The sequence below is a fragment of the Metopolophium dirhodum genome, chromosome 9, assembly GCF_019925205.1.
Source record: "Metopolophium dirhodum isolate CAU chromosome 9, ASM1992520v1, whole genome shotgun sequence".
Classification (NCBI taxonomy): Eukaryota; Metazoa; Arthropoda; class Insecta; order Hemiptera; family Aphididae; genus Metopolophium; species Metopolophium dirhodum.
Window position 1 is genome coordinate 1,116,168 of NC_083568.1, and position 25,843 is coordinate 1,142,010.

A 25,843-nucleotide genomic window follows, 5' to 3' on the forward strand; every position below is an offset into this window, starting at 1 on the left:
TTATTATTAAAAAAAAAGCATCAGCCACTATAAATTATCGTAGAGTACCGGCTACATTAAATATTATATTATAGTAAAACATAATATAATAACATGATAATTGCATTTCAATGCGATGGATAACGCAACTAAAAGAACGAATCGAATGGAAATAAAAATATGTATAACGGCATGATGACCTACGGAAATCTGTCGTAAATTATTCACACGGCTCCCGATTGGCTGTGGCACCTGAAGTCATAATATTGTTTTGTAGCCGCCGTCGATGGCCGAGAATATTATTTTCTTTAAAATTAATATTATTATGTGTTCCCCAAGAAAAATTATTATACTTAATAAAAAAAAAAAAATAAAAAAGTACCTACGACAAATACTTTACGCGAAAAAAAGAAAACATTCCCACATTATTAAATTAAATAATAACCAACAAAACTAATAAAATTATTTAAATGGTAACTATTTTGCTTACTGGCTGATTAATAATAATTAGGTAATAACTATAATAAAAAAAAAAAACTAATTCCTCCGGGGAACGGGTTGAATGAATGTTATTAAAATTCGAGTGTGCGAGACCGATCGTGGCCGGTACCGTCCTTTTCAATTATTATTAATTTTTTTGTCTGTAGCCGAACGCAAATAAAACGAGTCGGATTAGGAACGCGACGTAGTATTTTCGAAAAACAATATTTTAAGTATACATAATTGTTTTTTTTTTGTGGGTTTTTTTTTAAATTTTATATAATATAAATATTGTTTAGTTTTTAAAGTGGAATGGTTTCCGCGAGACGGAAACGTCTAACCGGAAAATGAATATATCCTTAACCTATCGTCGATTAAAATAATTAACTCTACACTTAAGCATTAATCGTTATACATAGTTGACGTGACAGCCTTTTAAAATGTTTTATCCTTAAAGTTACATCCGTTTTAACACAGAACACTTATGTAGCGTATGAGCAGAAACGTATCGTAAACGTAATAGTGTTACAAATATCGTACTAAATAATTTAACATTTTTTATATATCATATTTTAATAAAATGTCGCTAGTCTAACGACGCGGACAATAATAATAATAATAATATTATCGAGTAAACGCGTATACATAATATAAAGGACATTCGTTCGCGTATCGTGTTATGATAATAATAATAATATATAACATGTATATATTATTATATATTATAATAAATATTGATTTTCGCGAATTAGTTTTCTCTTAAAAATTGTTTAACAAAATAAAAATTAAAAAACAATTCACTGTTTCGTTATTTTCCTAACGCGTATACATTTGTATTTTAGGTAATGGTTTTGACGCCATACAATTCGCATACATCATACATGGAAGATTAAGTACATAATATTGAAAAATATGATTTTTTTTTTTGACATCACGCTAGGCGTCTATATTTTTTAGTAATAGTACTTGTAGTGTTGGTATAGTTATAGTTGTAGGTAGTAGGTAGTAGTAGAAGTTTTAGACGTTTAATAATGAATTTTATGTAGGGCGTGTGTATACATAAACGTTCGGAATCTATGTCATAATATGTACAGGGGGAGTTGACGAGCACGAACGATATTTTTAACCAAAAACGGACGTACGTCGGTCGTAATATATAGTGAAATCAACAATATGTGTATAATACAAAATAATATTATAAAATAGGTACCGCGATGACGACGTGATCATCGTATACACCGTGCTTGTAATAACGGACGCGCGTTAAATGTGCGTTGTCGCGTTGACTAGACGTATTTACTGGACAGCTGTTTGGCCAACTCTGTGTACTTGAGGAATTTCGAATGCGGACTCTCGTCGTAACCGCCACCGTTTTTGGCTTCGGGACTCTTCACTCCGCCGGCGCCGGCCGAGGTGGACGGCGACCCGTTGTTGTTGTTGTTGTTACTGCTGTTGTTGTTGTTGTGATTTGGAGACGACTTGTGTTGCGAAGAAGACGAGGGCGAAGGCGAAGGCGAATGGGCCGCGGACGACGACGAAGACTGTTGGTGGCACGAAGCGGCTGCAGCAGCGGCGGCGGCGGCGGCCGAAGACGACGAGGCCGGTTTCAGCATGATCGGTTCGGGCGTGATGCCTTCCTTGACGAAATGCACTTTGGACAGGTGATGCCGGTACGCGCCCTTGGATATGAACGGAGTGTCGCAAAAAGCGCACTTCATGATCGAATCGCCAGTGACCACGGCATCGTTGCACGCCCAGCTAAACGCCAAGATCGCGCCGGGCGCGGTGCTGCCCGTGATGGACGCGGGCGGTGACATGGATTGCGCGGGTCCACCGTTGGTGGCGGACGCGTTGGACGACGAACGGCTGCTGGGTCGGTGGTGGTGATGGTGGTTGTGCGGGTGATGGTGGTTCTCCGTCTTGTCGCAGAGCTTCTGAAGAGCGGCCAGGGGGTGGCTGCTAGCGCCTCCACCGCTCTTTCCACCGCCTCCCCCGTCGCCGTTGGCGGAAGACGACGAACCGCCGCCTCCGATGTTCGCAGCCGAGGTCAGACTCTCGAACATCGACGACAGCGCGCCCAGACTGCTGGACGTTACCGGCGTCTTCTTGCCGTTGTCCGTTGTGGACTTGTCGCTGCCGGCCGGACTTGGCGGGCTCTTGACATTGGTCGGTGTCGGGCCCCGGCTCGATCCGTTCGTCTCGTCCGCCACCGAACCCTCTGCCGATTCCCGGCTCCTGGCACGCCGCTCTGCCGGACTCTTGGCCACCACGTCGTCTTCGTCCACATATTCTTTCTTCACTTCAAAGTCACCGGCGACGCACCCTTCATCGGGCCCGCCGGTCGGCTCGGTCTTGACTTCCACGCCGCCGGCGATCTCCTGGCCACCGTGACCTCCTTTGCCGGACGACGAAGACGTCGACTTGGGCGAGCTGTGCCGCTCGGGCGTCGACTTGGGCGTCACCGATCGCATGCGCTGATAGTCGGCTGGCTCGTATTTTCGGTCTGGCGTGGTCGAATCGCTTCGCATGGCTGCCAACTCGGGTGACATTGAGCTCGACTCACTGCCACTCCGCTCGTGCCGGCCCAGCGATTGATAGCTGCGCAGCAAGCTCATCGCTTGCACGTCCATTATGGGCTTGGTGGCGTCAACGCTCTCGTCGATGCCCAACCGCTTGAGTATGCTCTCGCCGATCGAAGCACCCGTGGCCGAAGTCCCGTAACGGAGCCGCGAGTCGAAACTCTTCTCGATCAGCTTCTCGATGGCGTTGAGTACGGACGGCGACGAACCGGTGGTGGCTGCGGCCGCGGCTGGTTTGTTCATCGACAGGTCAGCCGCCGCATGAGATCTGTCCTGCTCCTTCTTGGGTCTCTTCTCCCGAATCGGTTCTGCCATCGCCCCAGACATCGAGTTCTGCGACATCAGTGCGGTCTTTAGTAAGTTTTTCTGGTCCGCCGTCATCGTCACGCACACCCGCAAGTGTTCCATGAAGCTGGCCACGTCAACCTTTTCACCACACTTCTCACAGATGATCCTGCCCAGTCGGTGGTTGGTGTCGTTGACTGCCTTGAACCCACCACCGGCCGTCGGATATCCTCCGTCGCCGTTCTTCACGTCGTGCTGGGCCCGTTCCAGCTCCAACAGCTTGCGCACCGGCAACGATTTCTTCCGTTTCTCTCGTGTCTGCCGGCGCCTGTTGCTACCCTCCGTGATAGACCGCATCATGTGCTCCTTGTAATGTGCGTTCTTCACCATGTGCACGCTCAATTCTTTGAGCGAGTTGAACGCCTGGTCGCACACCTTGCACGTGAGCACGGCACTGACGTGATTGGCGGACGTGTTCACCGATCCGGCCGGCGAGCTGGTGGACGCGGCGCTCGCGTTGCTGCTAGCGCCACTCGACGACTTGTTCTCGTCCGCGGACTTCCACGATATGATCTGCTCTTGTGAAATGATGTTGGTGTAGTGTTGGGTCTGCTGCATGTGCGTGGTCATCTCTTGTAGTGACCTGAAACTCTGGCCGCACCACATGCACTTGAGTATCTGTCGAGTCTGCTCCGCGCCCTTTCCCAACCAGACGTCCTGGCCGCGTACCAACTTCCTGGGCAGTGGCATTGTTTCCTTGATCAACATGTTGAGATCGTTTTTGTGCCCGGAAGACGCGGACACAGGTGGCGGCGGTGGGGGTGGGGGTGGCTGGATGCTTTGAGCAGAAGCGGCGCCGTGTTTTGTCTCGGCCATGTGCGTAGACATTGCCTGCAGCGTGGGGAAACTCATCTTGCACCAGACGCACTTGAGCACGTCTTTGGTCTGGTCGGCTCCTTTGTTCAGCCAATGCGACTGCCACGCGCTGTGCCGTCCCGAGCTCGGCGCCAGCACCGATCTCGGTTCGTCTTGAAGCTTGCTCAGTTCGCACATCTTCTCCAGCGCCTTGGTGGCGTCACTCGCCGCTGATGGGAACGATCCATACGTCATTTTGCCGTGCTTGCCGTTCCACATGTGCACCGGGTCACTCGGCGGCGTCATCATCTCTCCCCTGGATATGGGCCTGATCACCGGTGTAGTGTACTGTGCCCACGGCCTGCTCATCCGGTTGTACGCGTCCGTGGACGGCGATACCGGCGACGGGTCGAGTTTTATTTTCTTGCTCCTGATAGTCAGGTCGATTGGTGAGTCGTCGTTGCTGCTGCTGAGGTTCATTGCTGCAGGCTGGGAAGGAGCCGGTGGGCTGGCTGGCCTTTTCGTACTGAAGTCCAGCACGTCCGATGATGGTGGCGAACGTCCCGGAGACACGGTTGCCAACAACGGTACTTCGTAGGGCGGAAGACTCGATTCGCTCCTCGGCGACCCTCTACTCATTTTAGACGGACTGTTTGTTTCTCTGTGAACATAAAAAAAAACACATTCACGTTTTAAATCATTACTCATCGTCGTATTCACATCAAAACAGAAAAATTATTTAATTAATTTTATTTTAAAAATAATTCGAGGTCGATATTATAGTAAAATCGACGTGAAATAATATCAAGGTGTACAACGCGTTTCTTTTGGGACGTCCGATATTTTACAATAATACTCAAAAATATAATGAAAACCTGAAATAACACGGGATTAATGACCGGATGACATTAAATGTCGTCTCAAAACGAGACGCACTATAAAAATTGACACGAATAGATTGACCAAGTCCTTGATTTAATGAAGGCGTTTATCAAAATTACTTGATATTTTTTTCTCCTCTCCATTAATTACGACGTGTTTTTTTTATTATTACCATCTGCCAACTACACATTTCAGTCAACCGACTGCATTATTATTATTTATTTATTATTATTATTATTTTTTTTTTTTTTAGTCGGTTTAATTAATGGAAACAATTAGCATAACCCGACATTGAGTTGGCGACAAGATTTCAATCCGAATGATTAGCACGCGGCCATTTTGGCTCGGTGCCTGGTGGCTCCGGAGCATAGTATACACACACACACAAATCCACTCTCGCTTTCACACACGAGCGTATATATTATTCAGAATTTGATATAAGGGCCCTTTTTTCTGGTGTGGGTCGGGACGTTGGGACGGCACGTAGTGGCGGGTATATAAAGAGAGACCGTGAACTAGCGGGAGAAGGAGAGGAATAGATTTGCACGCCCGGAACTCGATCCTCCGTCGGCAATAATTTCCGGCTAACAAGACAGATTAATGAACAATATTTCATATTGGCAAGACTTTTCTCGCAAAAACAAACTCAGTCGAGTGCCGCATTAAAACCAATTTATGGAGTTTGCAGTGTCGTCTCCGGCGCAACCGGAATAATTGTAATATAATGCCGTCACGAATTCAAGTTGACAAGGTGTATCTTTCGGTAGCGCCGGCGGAAGGGTGGAACGACGACGTTATCATGGTGCCCCGGTGGCGGCGGTATATATAGTCGAGTCGACGTGAGCAGCAACGGGCGATATATTTTAAAAATTATCGAATCCAAAGTACAAAGTTGACGTTCCCAGCGGGGAGGTCATAACAGTTTTTTCCCGCTCTCGCCACCGCCACCCCCATATTATACAGCACCGCTCTACACACTGTCGGTTTCCACTCCGCACCCGGAACTTCCTTTCGCGAAGCGTAGGCGAAAAAAAAGAAATTATCCGCCGCTGCAGGAGAGGCGGCACCCGAGCCATTATCGTAAATCAGTCGAAGAGTCCCGCCATCTCTCCGCCGTGAACCAAGACTAAATGAAAATTCAAATGAACGGGCAAAACCAACACACCCTGAGCACATTACGGGGCGCTCGATGACGACGACACTGTTCGCCGTCGTCGACATTCGGAACGCTTTTTTTTTTTTTTAATGGGACGATAGGGGCCGCCGCCAGCATTTCTTGTATATAATATATATATATATATATATATATATATATATACATATTTTGAAGAGTTTTCGGACGAATTATTATTATATATTAATGTCGCCCTCGGTCGAAATTGCATTGCCGAATTTTGCCAGGTTTTTTTTTTTTACTTCATTTCGATTTCTTTACATTCGAATAATTTCTGAACGTGCAGCAGTAATAGTATACCTAATATCATATTATTATTATTTACTGACGACGTGATTTTACCATGATAATTTTGCGCGGACACGATACCGTTTATACACACAAGATTATTAAAAAAATATTGATAATTTAATATAATATAATATTAGGTAACGAATAAAACATGAAGATAAAAAAATACGCGCGTTAATTGACATTCAAACGCGATTTTCAAAGACGTTGAAGTACATAAGACACGTTCGCATATTCATCAAACCAGATTTATGGCCGAGGCGTTTTTGTATAATCGACGAGACGTGTGTGACATTGCGTAAAATCGGCCATTTTACCAGAATAAATTTAATGGCATTCCTACAGAGAGTATAATGTCAAGGCCCAATTAAACGAACCGTATCGATGGTAATAATTATTATTATCACCGTCTTTATATATTATATTTATAGAACACAACGATATTATTCGTGCGTGATTAAATTATACGTTTTAATTAAGATTGCGTTATATACGACGACCGGGATCAGAAAACGATCGTCCGTATTATAATTATAATAATAATAATAATAATAACAATAATAATTCACGACTGTTGGAAAATTAATAATCTGTTTTATAAAAATATATAGATCTCGACGACGTTGAACGACTGTAAATAATTGTAATACTTTTATAATAATATTTCTGGCGCGAAGAATTATTATTATAACACAGTCGTTAATTATTACGAATCGGAACGCGTTTTCAGGTGGGGGCGGATGGAGAGGGGGGGGGGGGGGATTCACGTACCTATAAAGTCTCAATTTAAATATACAATATCAATATAATATATATATATATATACAAATATATATATCATACACGTATCGTGCTAAAACGATAAATCGTAACTGTATATTATTGGGTACCTATAACCTATATTAATAATATATTATATACCATGGTATGTGTGTACTGACCTCAGAGGCAAACGCTCGTTAGCGACCGCGTCTTGTTCGACGTCCGTGCTCGACGGGATGGGAGACCTCGGCGGCGAGCCGGACGATCCGCCGGACACGCCCTCCTCCTCTTCTTCCTCTTCGTCCTCGTCGTCTTCCGGACAGCCGCCGTCGTCTTCCTGGTAGCCCGCTGGTGGCTCTTCGCCTTCACCACCTTCCCCTGGAAAAACCGAAACGAATGTCCGTGTTAATGCGGTTCGACGGTAACGCGTACAATATAGTATACTTATTGGGTATGTGCGTACAGATAGGGCAGAAATACGATGGATTCGACGCGATAATGATAACAAACTCGTATCTACCTACGTAATATGAAAGCGTAATTGCGGGGATTGAGGCGGTCTCGTTGTAGGACTTACACACTATAATTGTGAGACGTGTATTATATTATGTGTGTGTGTGTGTGTGTGTGTGTGTGCTACTGTGCCAGTACGATATACGCAATAATAGAGGATCGTCCGATCGGCCCGCGCGCGTCGAGATGAGAGTCTAATTTGAAATAATGGGCTGCCGTCGAGTCGACGTTTAGATTAACTGTACGCGTCGTCGTCGTCGTCGTCAAACGCCCGCCCGACGACGGGTCGTTTGTACTTATTTGTACGGCGTTGGCTGTCAATGATTTCTTTTTCTTTTTTTTTTTCAAAAAAACGATACTCGCCGAGTTCACTCCACACCTCGGTGCAGTACAGTTCTGCAGTTTGTACTAGCGATAGTTCTCCTCCCTAACGAGCCGACACAGCACAGCGGCTTATATTATATTATATTATTATATAAATTCCGCGAATAGACCGCAGCAGACGGTTGTCACGAAACGAACGCGCAGTACAAAACAAAACTGGCGCGCTATAGAACAACTGCAGAAAATAAAAAATTTCCAAAAAAAAAAAAACGACCCAGAAAAGAGTTTATTATCTCCGCAGACGTTCGTCTTTTTGATCAACGCGTTTTATTCTTAGACGTCGCGGACGGGGTGAAAAAAAAATAAAGTGAGTGTGAGAGATAGAGCGAATAATAATAATAATAATAATAATAATAATAATATAATGGTATGGTATATTATAAGGAAAAAAACTTTTGCGCGCAAAGACGAGACGACGAGGTCTCGGTGCAGCGGAATTCATTATTTTTGTGCGCGGACTCTGCTGCAGTGTAGTTAAAAAAGAGGACAATGGGGGTCGCGAATTTTCCGGGCCGACAAACCCTCAAGATCGAACGCGCTTGATAACGATGTAAAAACAATAAAACCTGGGGCGGATCTCTCGAACCTGTCCAAAGTCGTCACGACCCAAAGCCTATTGTCTTAACGCCTTGCAGATGGCCCGATAAAAAACGAATGGGTTGTTTAAGAAAACTTAAAACCGTCGACGTCCTACCCTTCGGCCCGCGCACCGACTTGTCCCACCCGCGACCATTGTGCAGCGCCGCGAAAAGTTCGCGTACACCGCCGCCGGCACGCGAGGGGCAGAGGAGAAAATTATGTGTATGTTTAGACTAATACTTTATAGTATTATATTATTATAATGGTGTACAAGTATTTCTATATAATAGTATAATGTAATGAAATGAACATTCAGAGACGACGCGTCCAATAAACCACACCACGCTTTCCTCGATCATTAGGCTCGCGCGCGCGTGGTTTTTTCTCTTCTTCTTACCAATATTATTACGTACCTATAATAATAGTATATTATATTCTTACCGCACCGTGTACGGTTTATTTTATTTTTTTATTTTTTTTCTAAATCCATCGCAGCGGCGACGGCGACGGTGGCTAATATATATTAATATAATATTATATGTGTGCGCGGAATGCGGAGAAAAAGAAAATATCCTTTAATTGGTCTGATTTATCGTCTATTGTTCACGTGCTGGTCGTGATGGTCCGTTTTTTTTTTTTTATTATTATTATATATTTTATGTTTCAGCGCCACCGGTCAGCGCCACTCCTCGCAGGCTGCAAGTGGTCGTTACCCGCCGTTGCCACCGCATCTTATTATCGCCAAACCTATCCAAAGGCACACGCTCACGACCGGCTTGTCGGTTATATGTATTATAATTATTATTGTATGGGCGCACGGTTGTTATCCCAAGTCCGATCGTCCGTCGTCGTTTCTAGAGTGGCGCACGCGCGACGCGTAATCTACGCGGAAATCGACGCAATTACTGTACATATATGTATAGGTAAGCGGCGTCATATGTTACCGCGGTAGCGGTATAATACCCGAGATTATAATATTGTATTTTATATTACATGGCCTGCTATACCAATACGAAAACGTAGAACGGCAAAAAACGTCAGTAGACGAGAGTAAGAGAACTTGAGTATATAATATAAATATTACTATATTGTATGATATAGCACATGGGACGCAGTCCGGTGCGGCGGCAATCCGTTTTGGAAAGGTCTAAATTAGGCGGTGACGACGGCGACGACGACGACGACGGGACCGCCAAAACAAACAGACTCGTAAATTAATTGTCAACTCTGGTAACCGCACCAATTAACGTGTGATGTCGTTAAACATTAAGTTGCCGGCGGCGGCAGGGCCTGCATAACGTCGTTGCGTTTTCCACCCTCCGCGACCCCGGACCAGGACTCCTGCTCCCACTGCTCGGGGTGAATCCCGCGCGCGAGCCGTCTGTCTGTTTAATTCTCATTTGTCACCTCAAACCCCTTTTTCAGCCGTCCCGCGCACGTCCCTCACCGCACCGCGGCGCGTACATAACGTATATACACGCAACAACACAATATAAACACAATAATAACCATAATAATATAATAATAATAATAATAATAATAATAACGTTAATATATTCTTCTGTCTCGGCGGATACGGCAGCCGCTCGACGTCAGTCCATCAGTCAACCCGACGACGCGCGCACGCGACTATATGATATAATACTATACGTATGCTGCTGCAGATGTACCCATATAATATGCCGATTAATGAGACGACGATCGCGAAAACTAGCTTACCCCGAGCCGCGTTGTTCCCTTTGCGACGACGACGACGTCGACCTGAGGCCACAGCACGACGTGTCTGTACAATAATAATAATAATAATATAATGTATAAACGGCGGCGGCGCGTTGTCCTCGAGTCGGATCGAGGTGCACACACAATAAAACAATTTTTTATCCCGCACGCCACTTCGGCTATGTAGGCACATTATAATAACATATCGGCCGCCCCTTTTTTTATTCTCCTCTCTCGATCGCCATACCGTACGGCGTTTGTATGCAAATTCCGTGGCAAATTTGCATATGTACACGCGCGTGTAGCGGTATTGTCTCGTCGTCGTCGTCGTCGTCGTCGTCGTCGTCGTCGTTAAACGCTTTCCGATTTTTGCGACGGACTATCCGAAACAATGGCCATACGTATAATACACATCGTAGGTACGCGTATATATTATTATTAAAGTGTATGTGTGTGAGTGAGTGTGTGTGTGCAGATAGGTTACTGTCCGACGACTGTTGAACGCGCGAGGTCGTGGCCAGTGTTTTTCTCATATATATTATACCGCATAGTCTAGAATAAGAGGACGATCTACACGAATAAAGGACGTATATACTAGACGTGTATATTGTAAAAGTTGCAAGTGGCGATCGTATATTCGTCTGAAGAAACGCAAGGAAAAAGTATGCGCGTAGTCCGGGGAGGGGGATGTTTAAATTGTATATATTTAAATACTATGTATCATAATAATTTGTGGGGGAGCGTTACGCCCACTGTATTCTATTGTAGCCATACATTTTTGCTATATAATAATATAGAACCATATATGAAATCATACTATAACAATTAATATATTCTTTGCAAATACGATTGGAGAGAACACCGATAACGGTTCATATCCACTCGTTCGATAAATCAATTCTAAGCCGAATATAGGTTCTGCCGGGACGTTCTATTTAGGTACCGATAATGTGCACTATAGTAAAAATAAAATTTGTTCAGCGAAAAATGGGGCGCGATCTCGACACCGGTCCGACGTGGCCGGACCATTAGCATTCCTCGGAGTATCTCGGCCGCGTCAAATTATTGCCCGGTGACTGGCGTCGCCGTCGATTGATTAATATTACGACGACGACCTGCACCCTATGCGTCGTATATACACGTGTAGGTACTGCAGTTACCCCGGAGTGAAAAAAAAAAATAATGATAATAATATAAAACGGCCAGGTATAGGAGGCGATATGGGCATACAATATCGTGTACACGACACGATGGCGATGGCGAAAATAATAAGAAAAACGTCCGGCAAAAGGTTATAATAAATGATGCGGCGGAAAATCAACAGGGGCACACACACACGCACACGCGCATATAATACCATACATTATATTATTATTGCCTTCGGTGTCCAATATAATATATAATATATAATGATAATACGAGCGGGGCGCATATTGTGCAATGCCGAGACGCGGCGGCGGCCATTGTGCGCGCGAGCGTTGTTCGAGAGCGGCGGCGGCGGCGCGTGATTTATGGCGGGGGACGACGGGCCCGGTCAAACTGGTTGACGACAAAAGAATTTAAACGAATAAACGCGAAATTTGACGTCTTACGCGGCGGCGCGACACGTTGTTGGTCGGAAATTCCTGCACCTTTTGTCGTCAATCAGCAATAGCAGCAGCAACAGCAGCAGCTATATCTTCTCCGCGTCGATGGGTTTTTTTTTTTTTTTTTTTGATAATGTTTTTAATATCAAAACGCCGCGTCGGTCACCGACGGTTTTTTTTTCCGACCACTTTTTCGATCGTCGTCCACACATTCGAACTCCACCCCTCGCCCGACCCCCCCCCCCCCCCACCACCGCCAACCGACACCGACGCCAAACCACGACGCGTCCGTCCGTTACAACATGGGTATATATATATATAAAAAAAAGACGCTCTCGACAGCGCTGCAGACTTGCAGTAGATATAATATACCTCTGCTGTACACGTATACATTATATCGACGACCGTCGACGGCCATAAATCTCCTGCACGCGCGCGATGGCTCGAAATTTATAACCGAGCGGCGTGACACACATATATATATATATACGCGTAGGTATATATTATTAGGTATATATATATACGCGATGTTTATTACCGGCTCGCGTTTTTGGTCCCATTGAATTGTCAAAATGAACGATGACCGCGTCGTCGCCGTGGCACGGGTCTGCGTTGCGCGAAACTGAAATAAATAAATTCAAAAATCGTCGGGAGAGGAGAAATCGGTCGGCCCGAGGAGAGGCGAAACGCGCCGGGCGCGCGGCAAACCGGTCCGCGCGCGCGGGATGAGAAAAAAAAACCGTATGGGACGTACGAAAACGATTCGCCGCGGCGACCCGAGAAGACGCGCGTGCACGTCATGCAGGTATGGAACCCCGCATACCGCCGTACGGTGTCGTCTTGACCCGCGATGACGGTGAGAGTGGGAGGGGGGGGAGGGGGAGCACCTATCGGGCGGCGATAAATCGATTAAAAACAAAAGCGGCGCGCCGATGCACCAACAGCAACAGCGACGACAACAGACGGCGACACAATAGATGCAGCTCTGCACACGACACACTGCCCGTGGACTCTACTATTATATAATATAATAATATATATATATATATATATATATAACATTGTATACGTGTACGACGCACAGGTATATAATATTATTATTGTATACCTGTGTACGTACCTACGTAAACGACGCGTAACTCGGCGCAGCACCTCATTACCGATGCAAACGCCGCCGCCGCCGCCACCGCCACCGGATCGGCGGGACGCGGTGGCGAGTGAATGCGTCCGTGTCCGTCCGTCCGTCCGTCGTCGCGGGAACACGCGCGCGACGCACGGCCGGCCCCCCCGCCCCAAATGGACGGGCCCCGGTCGGCCAATCGGCACGGGCCCCCATGTAAATATAACGTAAGTGTGTTTGTTTGTTTGTGTTTGAGCGTGTGTGGTTTGTGCTTGTGTGTGTGTGTGTGTTTATATTCTGGACAATCGTCGTCGTGTGATACGCGCCGATGGTGCACCGGCGGCGGCGGCGACGCATATGCAGCTGCACATTGCACATATTATTATTACATACGACATGCGTTATGGTGCACATATACCTAGGTATAATATTATGTTATGCACTATTACGGCGAGGTGGAATTTTATACTATACGAGTATTATACCTGTATAATGTATACGCGTCGCATACCTAATGTAACCGTCGTGTGGTCGTCTGTGCAGGGTAATCGAATTTTGTACCGTTGCTGCAGCAGACGGCGTCATAATAAAGTCGTCGGGGCTTAACTCGATTCCACCGAAATTATTGTCGATGCGGGAAATTACGGTCAATTATTATTAAACGCGTACCGTCAGATGGTCTCCCGCCACTCGGCGAATGCGAATTTTCCGCCGGTTCAGCGAAGTATCACTCTGCGCAGTCTGCAGACCGTATACAAATACGATTATCGGCTTGAAAACGAAACCCCATATACGTATATATACACGATTATATAATATACGAGACGGCTACCTAAGGCCGTGCGCGGTAATCAACGTTCTTAAATCAACGGTTAGGTTAGGTGGTTATCTCGGGCGGTGGACGAGTGGAGGCAGGTCAGACGACGACATAACTCGGCTAATGAACACGAGCCGGTACACAATATACAGTATTATACATTATTATATATATATAGGTATGCGCGTGCGCGGTAGGTAAGTCGTGCTTTCTTTCGAGTCGCGGTCGTATTATATTATATAGGTATTATTATAAAATACATTATGCGACATAGGAATTTATAATGAAACCGCAAATCGTTGGCCCGAGTGCCCGGCCGACTGGCTTCGGATATCGTTAATCGTTCCAAATATAATATATCATAACGCGCGCGCGTCCAGAGCTGTCGTATGTACCGTATTACTATAATATTATAGGAGGTACCTCCTATATAGCAAAATGAGAATATTATTATTTCGATTTTGAAGTTTCGCAACCGACTCGGCGGCATTTCGCTGTCGTGGCATAAATCTTCGCGCGCGAAACGAGTCATATTATTATATTATTCGTGTTCGTCGGCCGGTTGATTTATTTTGATTTCCCGCCACCGCCGGCGCGGCCTGTCACGTGCGCGCCAGTTAATTTTACCGACCCAATTCACCTAGTCTACAAACTTCTTGGTACGTTCTCAAAAAAATACGAAAAATAAACACACGCACGCTCGCAAACGCGTAGACAGACGCGTATATTATGCATATTGTTGTGCTCCTCTCGATAGGACGCCCAACTGCCACGGTCGTAACTCGAGGTAAAGCACAAAATAAATAAATTGTCCGTAAATTATCATCATCACCGTGCGGCGTGGCGTGTTTTTCGTGTTATTTTTTACGATTTTATTGGCCACCGCCGTGTACATGTATATTTTATTATTATACCACGGCGTATATAACACATCAGGTGTGTGTGTGTGTGCGTGTACGTCAGGAGAGCTCCGAAATCGTTTTTACTCACTCTCTCATTCTGTCTCTCTCTCTCTCTCTCGCTCACAGTCTATCTTTCCTTTATCGTCTTTAGAAAAGCATTATTAAATATTATAACGTCCGGCCGACGGGAGCACCTGCGACGCGACCGAAAACACACAATTGATGTGATAAAACGAAACAATGTCATATAACACAAACACATGGTTTTCTATATAGTGTCATCGGTGGCGGCGGCGGCGAAAACGATTATTTTTACGACTGACGCGTAGTTTTAGTGCGTATGTCACAATGTACACACTACTGTGCTGCTGACCTCATCTCGGGCCGATCTGAGTGTACACTGTAACTTAATATTCTATCAGCTAAGTGCGCGTAAAACATGTAGAGCGGGTTGTATTCAGTTGTTCCATTTATTGTTATCAATATTAGATATTAATAGATTTTATTGAGGTACAAATGGAGGCGTAAGCGATTTTTAGAAAAAAAATGCACATACTAGTCGTAACGCGTGATCGGCGAAACGTATAATATCTACGCGTTTGATTGGCGCAGTATTCATTTAAAACGAAAATTAATTATCATTACCACCTACTCTAAAGGCACGTACCTGACGTCTAATCGTTATCTCCCGAGACGGCGTTTTTTTTTCTAATATACTTGAAAATGTACAGTCACTGATGCTGTATAATAATAATATGAGTGAGCAACCAGCAGTAGCCATGAATTAGAGTATTAAAATAATATATACGGGTCGACGTGACGCACGCGGGTAGGTACCTATACATGATCGGTCGTTATCGGGGATTTGAATGGATCGTCTAATTATGATCTATATAAAAATATGATATTATATTATTGCGTTTTATGCGTTTGAGGATTTCGGGAGGACAAAAAACGCTTTTTTTCCCTCGAAATTCTATAGAATCACACGGCACCCCGATAAAAACGGTGACGTCGCTTAAATATATATATATATTATTTACTCGATAATATATATCACGTGGGCACACGCGGTCGAGACAAAAGCGGCGGGCGCGCGCGTTATAACACTACACAGTAGTGCATTTGAAAATATTATCGTCGCGAGCGGGGGGGGGGGGGGGGGTGGAGGGGTGTCGCGGGACGAGGGGGACGGAAAAAAATTGTGTAATTTATGTCCTATCGGTTTGACATCAAAAGATTGTGCGTGTGTGTGATACAGTTGGGGTGAGAGCGCGCGTTATTTATGTAATTAATAATTTTAATGGCCATCCGTCCGTCGGGGTACTGACGAACTGCTGCTGCTCGTACGTACGGCGCTGATCGGCCGTGGCGGCGGCCCTGTCGAAAATATCCTCTGACTGATTTATGTCTTTTGCCGCAACAACGGGGCGAGAAAAAAATATATATATTACGCACGCACACACGCGTATTTGATATCATAAATAAACGGCTTCCCCGCCACCGCCGCCGCCGCAGAAAGCTGCTGCAATAAAAGATCAGCTGTCAACCCCCCCGGTGCACCCCCCCCCCCACACAAGGCACCGGGGCCCGTGCAAAATCCGCGTGTACACGCACGTTTGTTATATTACATTATATATCATACATATATAGGGATCGACGTCACATGTATAGTCGTCGCCGTCGTCGTCGTCGTCGTCATATAGTCGTCGATGCACATGGCGGGAAAAAAATCGTTAGATCTCTGGACTTGGAAACACCCGGAGGCTGCACGACAATAAATCTATACGTTCTTTTCCGTGTCTAATCCGGGCCAACAGTCGGAAATCGCGTCCCGGCCGACGCAAACAGATCGTCGACACGCACGCACACATACATTCAACGATAATAATATATAAATGCGTATATAGAACGCGATCGGTGGACTCAGATATCCGTCTCCAGCTAACTCAATAAGGATCACAAAAGTATGACGAGACAAATGAAATGCCACCGAAAACATAACAAGATTTCGCAATAAAAAAAAAAAAACCCTCAGAGAAAACGTCCGATCTTCTGTACCTACCTGTATATATCATAAAACAATATATAATGATAAAGTTGAATACACAAGTATACCAACTATATTGAAATAAATCTACACTGCAGGCATAAACTCCTAACGTTGGGTCGACATGAAATATCCGCTGTGAAAATCGTTACACGGAAGTATGAGTGTTTACGAAAAATAGTAACCTACGTGCCTACCTAATGATAATCATTATTTTACCAATATCGACACAAAAATACTGTAAAAAAAAAAATCTTAAAAAGTGTCACAATAATATCCACTATAATATTATCAACTTTTGAATTGACTTCTTGTTTTCAGTCTCGGGGACTTAAAAAATGTCTTGAATTTCTAAAAAAAAAAGCTCTTACAAAATAACTGGTTTATATACATGGTAATAATACTCGTGTAAACATGAATCGGTATAGGGGCACCTGTATGCACCTGTATAGCTGACTACCTCTGAGTCGGTCACATGTTGACTGTGACGGGAGGACGGCGTTACCGAAACACCTTCTTTAAATATTACGCACATTATAATATTATGTCGTATTATTTCGATACTTAGGTCACACACATAGAGGCAACGTTATCCGTTCGACCGACTCGATATATTATAGCCAACATACTGCTGCTGCACATAAGAGTACTTTGGCGTGTAATATAATATAAAAGCGCTTAAACATCATCGCCGCAGCACAGTGTATACACACGCGAGTATAATGTGACGATGATGTTGACGATGACGATGATGATACACACGACCTCCGCTGTCGCCGCACACGAGGGACATCTGCCCCTCTTTTTTTCCACTTTAATTACCATCGACATCGTCGTGTCTATAAATCAAGAGGTGACGTGTGCTCGCACACACACACACAAACGTATATATACGAACGTAATGCACTCTCCCGGTCTCTCTCCTATATACACGCGAGTTGGAGCGGGGAAAACGACGACGACGACGACAATATACAACAATAATAATATATAATATAAATTGTGACGACTGCGACTCCTCCTCGTGTATATTGTATGCATACCCGCAACACCGCACACATGCACATGATATTATGCATTTATTATTATTTTTATCATACACGAGCGGAGAATTACGTTTTTAGTTATTAAATTTATGATGTATATTATATTATAATATATACGCGCGTACACACGATGTACATATTATGCGATTCCATCGGGGACGACGTGGGGCGAAATATATTATATTCTAACGCGATTTACGACGATAGTGCGTTATTTGTGCGCCTGTTGACGGAGTGCAGCGATCCGCCGAAGACTGCACCGCGAGAGCGGCGTCAAAGCGTATTATATTATATTAATAATATATTTATTGTACTTAGGCGGAGAGTGACAAAAGTGCAGTGTATACTACTCTACGTATGTCGTACGCATATTATTATAATGATAGTCACTTTTCGGTCGGCGGCGCGAGGAATCAAAAAACGTCACACACACGCGCAATTAATAACCGCCACCGCCGCCGCCTCGGTGTGTGTGCACAGCGCGCGATGGACATGTGTTTGTCGAATTACACATATATTATACGGAGGCGCACAATAATGGCTGTCAACATTTATCACCGAGCGCCGCCGCGGCAGATGTTCGACGCGAAAAAAATATCGAATAAAAACATGTATGCGCGGGCGCTTACGATACGTACCTATACATAATTTTAATATCGTATGATATTAATATAGTATAATGTATACAATATAATATACGACGGAAATCTATAATACGAAGACGCTGAAGAATGGCGGCGCGTCGGAGTATTCGATTTTCGAATCAATCCCGGAAAACGGCCATTTTCCGAACACCGGGACGAAAAAAAATTCCGCCGCCGCCGATCGCGTATTGTACTAATGCGACATAATAATATAATATACTCGCGTGTGGATACATATCCGCAGTCGTGTAAACGACCCCGCGATCCGCAGACGTCGCGCGCATCCCTCGTACCCTCTCCGCGCCGCCGCCGACCCTATGTCGTAGTACTCCTCAAGCGTATAATCCACTCTTATAACACACACTATCACTACACGGACGGCACACACACACACACATGCTCACGGTGTGTAAACGAAGTGTATATATTGTGCAAGTGAGTGTGTGTGCGTTGTGTTTATACAAATATAATAATAATAATATACCTTCTCGGCGCGTTTAACCCGACCCCGCCGCGACCCCGACGCCGCGGTGCAGTCGGCTGTCGGCGGCTAATTTGTCAAGAAACCCCTAAACGCCGCCGCCGCCGGAAAACAAACTACCGCGCCAAGGTCCCGAAATCCGTGTGCGGTTACGATGTTACACGACGAGAGCGGCGGTCGTGTTTACGTGCTCGGTATATTATGATGTGTATTTATATAAATCGCGAGGTTTTCGTCGCGTTGTTTTTGTTTTCCACCGTCACCCCGTCGATTATTCTCGCGTTGTTGTTATTATTATTATTATTATTTTTTTTTTTCCTTTCGTCTTTTCCCTCTTTATTTTAGATTACGCGCACTTTACTCCCGGACCGCCCGCGGCGAAAGACACGGCGCCTGCGAATCGTTTCATTTTTTGCGGAAAAAATACGAGAGCTGTCACCGCCGCGGGATGCGCGCTCCAGCTCCGCGTTTTTTTCGATACCTCCACTCTCCCTCGCTGTTCCCATCTCCGTTTTCTTTTCCGGCCTTTGCTTTTTCGTTTTGATGGACGCTGTCGATCAACGACCACCGCGGGGACGCCACTCGACAGGAGACGGAAAAAAAACTGTATATATAATATTATTATAAAAAAACATTCGACTACGCACCCCTACCGCGGACGACCATAGGATATAATTAAACGCTCGCTAAATACTTTTCTCTTTCGTCGTCCTCGGTACGCAAATCGTAACAATACGTCGTGGTTTTGTCGGCAAAAAAAAATACAGGACGATTCACGAAGCTTCGTCAGTCCCCATTTTATTCTGTGATAAAGCATTTATTTAAATTATGATTATTAGAGGTCTGAAGTACACGTTTTAAGGTTCATAATATTTTGAAATACTTGGATTTCATATTATTTAACGATAGTGTCCCGTGGCGATCCTAACTTAATTTTTTCAAATGAGTACCCCCCCCCCCCCCTTTTTACAGTAAATTGATTATGTGAACAAATGTTTTTTTTTTCTATGGTTTTAGTGTAGGTGCCTTTCATTATCTATAAATTGGTACAAATAGTTTTTGAGTTCTTTAACTTTATCTAAACTAAGAAAATGGTCTACGACAATAAGCTTGAAAATTTTGGTTATTGGTATTATTCCATAAACAATTTATAATTTAAAAAATACGCATATAGGTGAATCACTCTGTATATTATTTAATGTCTGCGACGTTTGGCGATCAAAACGGCGCCGCGGTAGAAAAATTGAAATCGAATCCAATTGTATGACAGCAATATTATATTGGTTTGGAATACCTATATCTAGACGTTTCGAGGACGCTAATTTGCTGGTCTCCGTCTCGTTAATATTTTACACACTGTCAGTGGCGGCTGCTCGCTCGCTCGTTCTTGAAAAATAAATAAATCGTACGACCTAACAACAATAATAATGAAGTCTCGTAATAACAGACGGTTATTGTATACACAAGTTGTAATATTTTAATAATATTTTGCAGTGCACATTACGTTATATATAGGTACGAGCGCCGCTGCAGGACCTACCGCATTCGTGCTAATATAGAAGGCGAATTATTATTACCTCGGGACGCGTTTACGAGCCAACCAATCATTATTATTATTACTATTCGTTTGGCCATTATCCGGCGTTTCTTTTTTGGCACATGTCATATAATACGCGCGCGATTAGTGTGCGTGCGCACAAGCGTGAGTTACCGAGACGTGTTTCAAGGTTTTTCGTGAGTTTGCAGCGTAGTAGTAGTAGTACCTATGTTAAAAATCGTATTTATTTCCACTGGGCGACCACCAAGACCAACATTATACACACCCGTCAGTATATTAGGTCTCCTTTGGGGCCTGGAGGAGTTAACCAATATCGGACGCGATAAATCTCGCGTCCGCCCGTCACGTCGAATTTTAGTATTTTTTATTTCATATTTTTGAATAATGTGGCTTAGAGAAAGAGAGAGATAGAGAGAGAGAGCGAGGGAGATACGGAGAGAGAAACCGATTGCAGAACGCACGCTGCAGCTGACCGCGGGGACGACTATATAGGCGTGGAACGAAAATCCGACGCGCACAAAACGCTATATATACACATATATATTACTATTATAATCATCATCATCATCATCATCGTCGTTATTATTATTATTATTGCCACGAGATATGCACACGCGGACGGCAATAAATCAAGGTTTTGTCCGTCAGCCCCGGATCATCATAAACCTACTCTTTCCATCTTTCATTATTGTTGTTATATTATTGCCATAGCGTGGTCATAAAAAATATATACATATATATATTTATCATATAAATATATAGTTTCGCCATCGCGCACATCATTGTTAACACCACGCACGACTCTAATCCTCGGGCCCGATGCGCGATCATTAACGACGGGAAAAAAAAGTACCACCGCACACACCCGATGTCACATAATTTACGCTGGTTTTGATGTGTTTTTGTCGTAAATTGCAGTACCTACGCGCAGTTCGAAAAAAAAAAAAGTACACAGCCGTTAATCGAATTATTTTTTTGTTTTCCTGCACCAGCACACGGATGAATCCCCGTTGGCGGACGATCGCGATTACACGAAATTCGGTACGAGACGGACGCGGAAACGTCCGGACAGTGTCCGCCGCGGCGACGGGGTAGGAGACCACTGCTTGCAGCTGCGGCAGAAGCCACTCGGGTGAAATTCGCTTGGGGGAAACGATTTTACGTCTTTCTCTCTTTACGACGACACGACGGCGGTGCGTATAATAATATTATATTATATACGTCCGAATATAAACATTTTCATTTCGCGAAAAAGGTTCGGTGACTGGCGGCGATCCGTGCGCGTGTGCGTGCGTGCGTGTGTGTCCGGTCGTCTTCGCCGCCGCCGCCGTCGACGTTACACAACGGTTGACAGGGTTGTTTTTTTTTTTTTTGTTTTTTTTTTTTATTTTGCTCCGTTGCAAGTGACGTTGAAGCCCGGCGCGACCTGTTCACGTCACCCACAGATCACCGGCGGCAGACGTACATATATATATATATATATTTATACTCACACACACACACACATATACACAGAAGTATACGGCGTGGCGGCGGTGGTGTAGTCGAGGAAATTGCTTGTGGACGTCGTCCCCCGGAAAATTGGAAAACGCGGATTGCCCGGCCGACGGCAATGAGTGACAGTCTTGTCATGCGGCTTTCTTTCTTTCTATATACCTCTTCCTCTTCCTCCTCGTCGTCGTCGTCGTCGTCGTCTCGCTCTCCACCGCCCGGGTATATATTCTTTTCCTTTTCCCCGCTTTTTTCGTCGCCGCGTCCCAACCCCTGCAACCCGCTACTACTATATAATACTACTGTACTGCGCGCTGCACCGTCACCCTCGCGTCCTCCCCGTTTTTCTTTTCACCGCCGCCCGCGTAACGGTGGCGGTCTCCTATTTTCCTATACTCGCGCGCGCACACACACGTTTAAGTATATATTATATACAGGCGGAGAGACAGCTGTCCGCCGTTTTCCAGCGGCGACGGCAGAGAAACAACAAAAGAATATCCGGAGCGCGGACGAGGAAATTCGTTACGAGTGAAAAAAAAAATAGAAAGAAAACAACGCGGCGCGCGTTGAGAGGACATATAGGAAAATCGATAGAATCGGGTCGTGGCGTCTGTCTCGTTGATCGATGACGAATAATAATAATAATATTAATAATGATAACAACTGCACACTCGTATTGGACGGTGAACTATAATATATATATACATCTCCTATATTATATTTGTGTGTGTGAGGCAAAGCAGCGCGCGGGCGACAAAACGAACGTAATAATTCGAGTAAAGCGATATGATTGAAACGGTGGCGGGGGATGTGGTGGTGGGTGAGGACTTAGGGATGGCGGACCTGGACACATATATATATATATAGTAGCAGGGGTCGGCCGTCCGGTTGATGTACGGCGGGCAATGAGCGTTACGGATGGACTACCGACGACGTCCGCCGCGCGTTTATTTACCGCGATGCGCGGCCTTCGATCAACGTCCGCAGTCATAATATCTTTGCGCACCGGCCGGCCGGGAGACTTATGGCACCCCATCAAATCGTGACGTGCTCGGCGGCGAATTTTTTCGACGCCCGCCCACGTGTGCGCGTATATAATGTATAGCCCGTCTCGAGTACATAAAATATATATAGGTGTGATGCAGTACATATAATAAAATAACGGCGAGAGAGGTATAGAACACATAATACAATATTATTATACATACATATATATATTATATGCGGTATACTCTCATACCGCATATACACGCGCAAATGCTGAGAGAGAAAATAAAAAGGATATTTTTTCCTATTTGTTTTAACGAGCTCGTTGCCGCCGAATGTTTCTCTCATCCTCTCTCCATTTATACGTACATATATATATATTATATATTATATGTACATAATCTCGAACCGCTGTCACCTCGGCGGTTAGACGCGGAGACTATTGTTTTTCCTCTCGCCGGTGGTGGGGTGGCGGTAACCCGTCCTCTCCGTTCGCGCGAGCGTCCTCGGTCAGACGTCAGTCCGCCGCTCGCGTTATTGGGTTTCGGCGGAGGCGTTTTTGGAAATCGACGGGCACGACAGACGTACGCGCTCATTGAATATGCAACGGACGGTGGCGGGAAAAACCCTTTGGAATGACACGACCGTCGGGCGACTGACAGCGCCGAGCTGCATACACACCCTCCTCCGCCAACTTCTATATATGTATAGCTGCACGGCCGGTCCCCTCACTCTATCTCTATACCTCTGTCGCCGTGTCTCTCTCCGGCGCGGTTGACTTATCCGATCGTGTCCGTGACGTTTTGCCCGGTGGACCGACTCAAATTGACAAGGATTTTCTTCCGCGGTCGACCGCACCACCGCCCTCTCCCTACTGCAGCAGAGACTGGCAGAGCGATGGAAATTCCGACTACCGCCCTGCTCCCGCTATCATCCCTCAAGATCGCCGCACGACTATACCCTCCGGCCGTTGGCCAGAAGACGACGACACGAAAATTTCTGCTAGAAATCGACCGGACACAATTTACACATACATACATATATATATATATACAATACGCATACACACATATAAATATATATTGTAGTCGTAGTCGAATCTCTTTTTGCCGACACTTTGTCGTTATTGCGGTGCGCACGTCTACATATACATCGTATTATCTATATACGGACCTAACGAAATGTCACACCACGCGCTTTACCGCCCGCCTCGCCCTGCGACCACCACGGCTGCGGTAGTGGTTTTCTGGCGTTTTATTACCGTCGTACCGAAAAACAGGGGGTTAATATTTACTAGCAAACGCCGCTATATAATACGCTCACTACTTGTTATGCATGAGCACTGCGCCGGGCGTATATATTGCTGCAGCATCAGCAAAAGGTTTTCTCCCCCTACCCTCCACCGGAACAAGTATTGCATTTAAACACCTCATTGTGAGCGCCGCACCGCACCAGGGGCTAAGCAAGTTATGACCCCGGCCGGTTTGCAATGATATTTTCGACCTTAACGTTTACGACGGTCGTCGTCGTCGTCGTCGCAGTCGTCTTCAAATGGCATCCCTCCAGCTAACCACCCACCGCCCATCCACTGATTCGTCGGAAAATAATAAGAAAACTTCTTTGGCTGCGGCCGCTACCCGCACGTCCAATCCGCAAGTCGTTTTGCATAACCGGACGCCGTCTCGAAAATTGGTTTTTTCCTTCTTTATACACCCAAAATTTACTGCGCCCTTCTTATCGCGCCACGACGACGATAGTATTGTTATTATTATTGTGTACATATATTACACCAGTGGTGGATTTCGGTCGCACATAGATATTATATATATAATATTATTATAGTATATCTGCACAGTAGTGGTGGAAAGGGCTCGGACGAGTTATGACGGTGCCGGGGCTTAGTTCCAGCTCTCCCTCATTCTCTCTATATATCTCTCACTCCCCCGTCGAAGAAAGTAAGTTTTTTTTCGACATTCGGCTTGACCGCGCCGCCGAGAGTTGGTCGTGGAAACTTAATTGGACCGACGGGGCGATTCATCAAAAGTTTTCACTGGGTTGACGGATTTGGGTTTTCTCGGGGATGCCCGTCCGATGGATGCAAGTGACACGGTCGCCGCCGAGCTCGTTTTGACGTTTGAGAGCCACGTCCGCACCAGATTAATTAAGATTCGGCTTTGTTTGTGGTCGCCGGCGCGCGCTGCCCTCTCCCATTGCCGGTTGCGGTGGTCGGGCCAGAAACGACGACTATACACACATACACATTATATGCGTATACACTGCAGTGCCGGCGATGACGGCCCGACGACGTGAGCGAAATGATTGACGGACGTGTGGCCCTGCGGCGGGGTGCGAGGGGGTGGTCTCGGTTGATTGATATTCCAATTTGGCGAGCACGACGGCGGTGGCAGAATGAGCGTGGGGTAGCGCAGCGGTCGGCGTAAAGGGTTGACGACGGCTGTGGTGCGGTGGCAGAGGCGTTAGCCGGAAGGGCGGCCGCCTTTGATGTCAAACCCAGCGAACTTCCTTCACTCGTACAGCAGCAGCAGCAGAGCAGGTACCTACCTACCTAGCGTGCGCCTTTTACGTCCCGTTTCAATTATTGCCGCCATCGTACGCGTAAACATAGTATATTATTACGTAACATTACAAACAAAAATGGAGCCCTAGGCGCAAAAGGTG

At 45.4% G+C, this 25,843-nt stretch overlaps 1 protein-coding gene across 2 annotated transcripts in view; it reads right to left on the reverse strand.

Annotated features, from left to right (window-relative positions):
* Positions 1-452: 452 nt before the first annotated feature.
* Positions 453-25,843, reverse strand: part of LOC132951693 (protein tiptop-like) — a 63,620-nt gene continuing 38,229 nt past the window's right edge. For both annotated transcript variants that reach the window (XM_061023569.1, XM_061023568.1), the window contains exons 2-3: positions 7,467-7,665; positions 453-4,839 (exon numbers count right to left, since the gene is read on the reverse strand). In XM_061023569.1, the coding sequence (XP_060879552.1) occupies positions 1,746-4,839; positions 7,467-7,665 (3,293 nt within the window). In that variant the 3' untranslated portion in view covers positions 453-1,745. The remainder of the gene's footprint in view (positions 4,840-7,466; positions 7,666-25,843) is intronic.